This window comes from Puma concolor, chromosome A1 (genome assembly GCF_028749965.1).
Source record: "Puma concolor isolate L17-30 chromosome A1, mPumCon1.1.hap2, whole genome shotgun sequence".
Taxonomy (NCBI): domain Eukaryota; kingdom Metazoa; phylum Chordata; class Mammalia; order Carnivora; family Felidae; genus Puma; species Puma concolor.
Window position 1 is genome coordinate 157743805 of NC_141667.1, and position 6144 is coordinate 157749948.

Consider the following 6144-nt stretch of genomic DNA (forward strand, 5'->3'; position numbering starts at 1 on the left):
AAATAAACACAAAGTAAATGAATGAATAAATAAATAAATAAATAAATACGTATTTTTAAGTAAAAGGACATAAAATTGTCTCACCATGACGTCTAACTTTAAAAGTAATAGTCAGCAAATCAAGTATATCATCCTTGAGTGAGTGATTATATGGTGCTGCATATATAAATCTTCTGAGGTTGTTCTTCCAGGAAGTTGGAATTTTTGAGCTTTATGCATAGGGTGGATCATCCTTAGGGCCCAGAGTTAAAAATACATTTCTCAAAGCAACACATCAGAATCAATCCCAGGAGTTATTAGAAAAGGGAGAGAATTACACACTGAGATTGATTGATTAGTCTTGATTTTGTCCATGACTGCATTATAATATTTTAAACAAACTAAATATTTATCTTTGTGCCCAACTTTACCTATCATATTCATGTCTTTTTAGTGTAACCTACAGAGCTATGGAGTGGGGCAATTATTCCATGTATGCCGACTTTCTTCTCCTGGGCTTGTTCAATGACAATGATTTTCCCTGGCTTCTCTTTGCCCTCATCCTCTTCGTTTTTGTCATCTCCATAGCCAGCAACACCATCATGATCATTCTGATCCACATAGACTCCCGCCTCCACACCCCCATGTACTACTTGCTCAGTCAACTCTCCCTCATGGACATCTTGTACATTTCTACCATTGTGCCAAAAATGCTGGTTGACCAGATCTTGGGCCAGAGGGCCATATCCTTTGCAGGATGCACTGCCCAGCACTTCCTTTACCTGACATTGGCAGGGGCTGAGTTTTTTCTCCTAGGACTCATGTCTTATGACCGCTATGTAGCCATCTGCAACCCTTTGCGCTATCCTGTCCTCATGAGCCGAAAGGTCTGCATGTTGATTGTACTGGCAGCCTGGCTGGGAGGGTCCATAGATGGCTTCCTGCTTACCCCAGTCACCATGCAGTTCCCATTCTGTGCCTCTCGAGAAATCAACCACTTCTTCTGTGAGGTCCCTGCCCTTCTGAAGCTCTCCTGTACTGACACATCAACTTACGAGACAGCCATGTATGTCTGCTGCATCATGATGCTCCTCATCCCTTTCTCCGTCATCTCAGCCTCTTATACAAGGATTCTCATCACTGTTTATGGAATGAGTGAAGCAGAGGGGAGACGAAAGGCAGTGGCCACTTGCTCCTCACACATGGTGGTTGTCAGCCTTTTCTATGGGGCTGCCATGTACACCTATGTGCTGCCTCACTCTTACCATACCCCTGACAAGGACAAGGCTGTGTCTGCCTTCTACACTATCCTCACTCCCTTGCTCAACCCACTCATCTATAGCCTCAGAAACAAGGACGTTACAGGGGCTCTACAGAAAGCTCTGGGCAAGTATTTGTCCTCAGGAAGTGTATCCACGTTCTAAAGAAATTGCATTTGCTTCTAGATATTTGAAAAAATATGTATAGAAAACTTTATCATTATCTTAGGATTTACATATTCTCTGCCTGCAAACTTAACGAAGACATTCACATGCCAGCAAGCAATGGTGGGTTATTCTTAGGATTTAAAAAGTTGACTCTGGGATTTTGAGAACTTGGCCATTTTTTGAAAAGTATAGGTTTCTGAAGAACATGGATGGTTTTGGATGTGTGGCAATAAAGTAGGAGTCACCTGTTTGCTTTCCATAAAGTATGCATGCCACTGGAAACCATGCAGTTGTCCATTTCTTGCAATGGTCAGTCATGGCAAAAGAAATGCTCATCTTCAGCTATTCCTCTGACTTCTTACCACAGTCTTTTAGAAACTTTACAAATTGACTACTTCAAAAAAATCAACTTGCCAAATATTTTGATTGTATTTCAAATGTTATTTCAATCTCTACAAGTGATTTTTTTTTTTTGTATTCTATCTTTAATTCAATCAAGCCAATATTGGCATCATTATTTGTTAAAAAAAAAAATGGTTTGACTCCATGTAACTAATTTTCTCAACTAAATCTCATCAAAATGGTCTGTAGACACAACAGTACACGTCAATTTTTGTAAGAGGCCAGAAACGATTTTTTTTTGCCTTAAAGTTTTACTAAAAATGGGCAACAGGGTGTCTCAGTCAGTCAAATGTCCAACTCTTGGTTTCAGCTCAGATCATGATCTCATGGGTTCATGAGATTAAGCCCCGTGTCAGGCTCTGTACTGACAGTGCAGAGCCTGTTTGAGATTCTCTTTCTCCTTCTGCCCCTCTCTGCTCATGCTCTAAATAAATGAATAAATAAATAAATAAATACTTAAAAAAACATAAAGGTTTTACTAAAATCATTCCAGAACAATGAATTCAATGTTTAGAAAGTTTGGTGTTGATGCATTGTTAAACATGGATGGCTCCTACGTTTTCTATCCTTCCTTATCCCAAATTCTTAATGATATCATTTAAAAGGAACAACCAGGGCACTTTAGAATGCATCTTTTTCACTGTACTTAACTTGTCTGATGGCCTAAATATTTTATTTTTAACAATTATTATGCAAAAGAACAGGATTCTTTTGAGAGTTAAAGGTTGATTTCTTCTTTTGGAAATGAATATACTTATTATTCAATTATTGATATTCATTTTTTGTATTTTTTATAATATTTTAATATAGCTTAATATATTTAATTATTTTAATAATTGTATGTTAACCAGTATTCTTCTGAGGTAGAGAAAGTTATTTTTATCTCTTCTCTTTTTCATGCTTGACAAAACTTATTCTATTTTAAATCCTCTGTCTTTCCAACTTCCTGCTTTCATATCTTAGAGTTTACTTATCTTATATTTCATTATTCATGGATAAAATATTTTGCAACACAAAGAAAAACATGTGGTTATATAAAATCTCATTTTAAAATTCTCCTACTATTGGAGTGGTTTAAATGTGTATAGACAAATCAACAGGCAGTTGATATATGCTTCCAAAAATCCAATGCTTTTACATTCTGAAAAAGAAAAGGAGAAATATATCATTATAGAGCTTTCAAAGACACCTTATTGTTCTATCTTGCATTCCCACATAAAACAAATGGTGATGATATTGTTTCTTATCCCTAAATGTAGGCATCTGTCCTATTTTTTTCCTCAATAACATTCAAGTTGGAACCAGAAGTTGGAGTTACCTTTTAGATTTCACCACTCTATTTTGATATCGCAGGATTCTTCAACCCAGTCTTTCATTCTCTTTGAACTTTGTTTTCTAACACCTCTGCCATGGAGACAGTGACTTTGACCAGGATTAGTCAGTTTTGGACATTCTTTGGTTTGGTAATAGTGGATATGCCTTAAAGGTGGATTCTTGTATGAAAGAAATAGATTAGGAAAATTACATTCTCATTATATAAAAAAATCTTGCCATTGTAACACTTGTAAAATTCTAATTATAAATAAGTTTACTATGTAAAATTGAGGAAAGTAATTTCTTGAACTCCTGTTCCTAAATTATTAAATTAGGATAGTCTAACCTACTTCTTACCTCAGAAAGATAATTTTAAGAGGATATGAGATTACCGGTGCAAAGCAACTTTAGCTTTGAAAGGTGCTGTATACCATGCGGTATTATTAAAATTAACTCATCACTATAAGGCACAGGCAGTGAAATCTGCTTCCCTCATTCACTTCTATTCTAGTCTTTTCTGTTGACATTGCATTTAAAGTAATTCTTTCTTGCAGAAATGACATTACAGAGGTCACCAATGCCTTCTAACTCTAACATAAGACCTCTAATAAAACAAACAGAAAATGTTTAAGGCTGTTAGTCTACCTGGCCATTATACATCCTTCTGATAGGATGTCTCTATGGTATCATGAGGGGCTGGGTGGTATAATGACCCTTAACATCGACTTTCACCTAACTTCAGAAATTAAAGAACATAAGCAAAAACTCCTCAACATAAAGATGTTTTTTTTGTTGGAAGGAAACTGCTCAACCATCTATATAGTGCTTGACTCCTTACTTTCTCAACCCAGTGAATCAAAAATGGTCTCATGCTTCTAGGAATATTTGTCATGTATGTTTGCTTTTATTTTTCTGTTTAGTTTTAACACATAATTGGCACTTAAATAATATAAATTGAAAGAATGAAATGTCAAATTTTCTATAATATAGTTCTTTTCAATATCAGCCCATTCTCTCCTTACTAGAGTAGTGTTAGCAAACTCATGGCATTTTTGCCATTAGTGGGCTCTGCCTTTCCCCAATTTAAGCATTTTTCCCCTCCCTCTTTCTTATACCTCTTCTTTTTCTCTTCGTTGATTTAGATCCCTCTGTCTTCCATTCCTAACAATCTTTACCTCCTAACATTTTTTCACTTTTATTTTTCTCACCGTGCTCTTGCACTTTGTCCATTTCTACTTATTCTGCTATTTTGACTATACTCCAGCACTCATTGCTATCTTGAGGTGATGCTGCACTTCCCTAGTGGTGGATGAAGTTTGAATTAGCCTAGATTAGCAGCATATCCAAAGAAAAGGAAAATCCATGTGTTTTTTTTTTTAATTTTTTTTTTAATGTTTATTTATTTTTGAGGCAGAGAGAGACAGAGCATGAACGGGGGAGGGTCAGAGAGAGGGAGACACAGAATGTGAAACAGGCTCCAGGCTCCGAGTGGTCAGCACAGAGCCCGACGCGGGGCTCGAACTCACGGACCCCGAGATCATGCCCTGGGCTGAAGTCAGCCGCTTAACCGACTGAGCCACCCAGGCACCCCAATGTGTTTTTTTTAAATGGTCTTCTGAAGTGTATTGGGAATGATATGAGGGAGAAAGGAGATATGGCTACTGTAGAGGAATTTGTAATGGAAACTTATTTAACACAGATGTGTTTGTCTTGGTTATATGCACTTAGTTGTAGCCAGAAAGTTTATATAAAAGAAAACATAGGCAAATCTATACCCACTTTTATAGTATGCTAAGTAGTCTTCTTTGGTTCTGATGTATAAATATAAATAATCTTTAGTCTAAAATAGGTGAAAACCCGCCAACATTACAGATTCTATTGTTCCAGAGTAAGGCGGATAACTGTAGAAAAAAAAAAAAATTCCTACTCTGGGAAGAAAGCTGATTCTCAACTTGTGACTGTACATTCCCTCTGTCTTGGGTGTCACATCCTTCATGAGTGCTCTGGTCAGGTTCTTTCATCACTTTATGACTGCTACTTTGGTGTTTACATCAACACATTTTGCTTTAGAGTGTAGACTTTGATTTTAGTGATTCCTAGTGTTTGTTTATAGATATCCCAGAGTTTATTCAATAATTTTGGGAGAAATGCTCTGAACATGATTGTCTTCACTTAGCTATTTGTAGGAATTAAATACATTATGTTCACTTTGGTAATAGTTATAGGATTACTAGAGATGAAGTAAACATAATAAGACAAGAATTAAAACAGAAAATAAGGAAATATTGAAATACTGTATCATGGAACATTGGAACTTGAAGCAATCTTGGTTATGACTGTGCCAAATAGGGAAAAAATTAAAAAAATAAAATAAAATAATAAAATAAAATAAAACTTATGAGAATGGAATTCCATGCCAAACAGGAAATGTCAGAACTTTAGCTGCAGCCCTGATATCCTCATCCCAAGTCCAGGAATTTTTAGCATTTCTTCTGAGCCCTTTAATTTAATCATCCCTCAAAGGGTAAAAGGTTGAATTATATAAATTCTGAGTCATTGTTAAGATCCAATATTTTACCAGCTGTGAAATTTTCCTTATTCCAGTTATCTGAGTGTCTTCATGCTTGATTCTTTCTTGTCTGAATCCCCATTTAGAAAACTTTGATATGTGTGTCTTTCTGGGACAAGGGCAGAGTTAAAATCTTTGGAAATTTAGAAAGAACATTCTAAAAACATATAGATGTAGATATTATCATAATAAATAACAGAGTCTTAATCAAATATAATTCACTATAAATGCCAAGTAGCACTTTGTAATGGTGTGGGTGGACAGAATTATTTGAACTCAAACCAAACACTGGGAATGTAAACATCCAGACTTTGAGAATTGCTGTTTTGAATATAGGGACATGCTTATTTACACCTGTATGCAAGGCATATTACTGGAAAGGCCTGAAAGAGTGGAAGAATAGGAGGAGGAGAGCTAAAAAAAAAACAAAGATGAAGGAAGAACATGAAAAGC

At 35.9% G+C, this 6144-nt stretch overlaps 1 protein-coding gene across 1 annotated transcript; it reads left to right on the top strand.

Annotated features, from left to right (window-relative positions):
• The first annotated feature begins 431 nt into the window (after positions 1-431).
• On the top strand, positions 432-1403 carry LOC112856823 (olfactory receptor 2T27). Its single transcript, XM_025920133.2, has one exon. It carries the CDS (start codon positions 450-452, stop codon positions 1401-1403), a length of 954 nt encoding a protein of 317 aa, XP_025775918.2. The 5' UTR covers positions 432-449.
• Positions 1404-6144: the final 4741 nt, after the last annotated feature.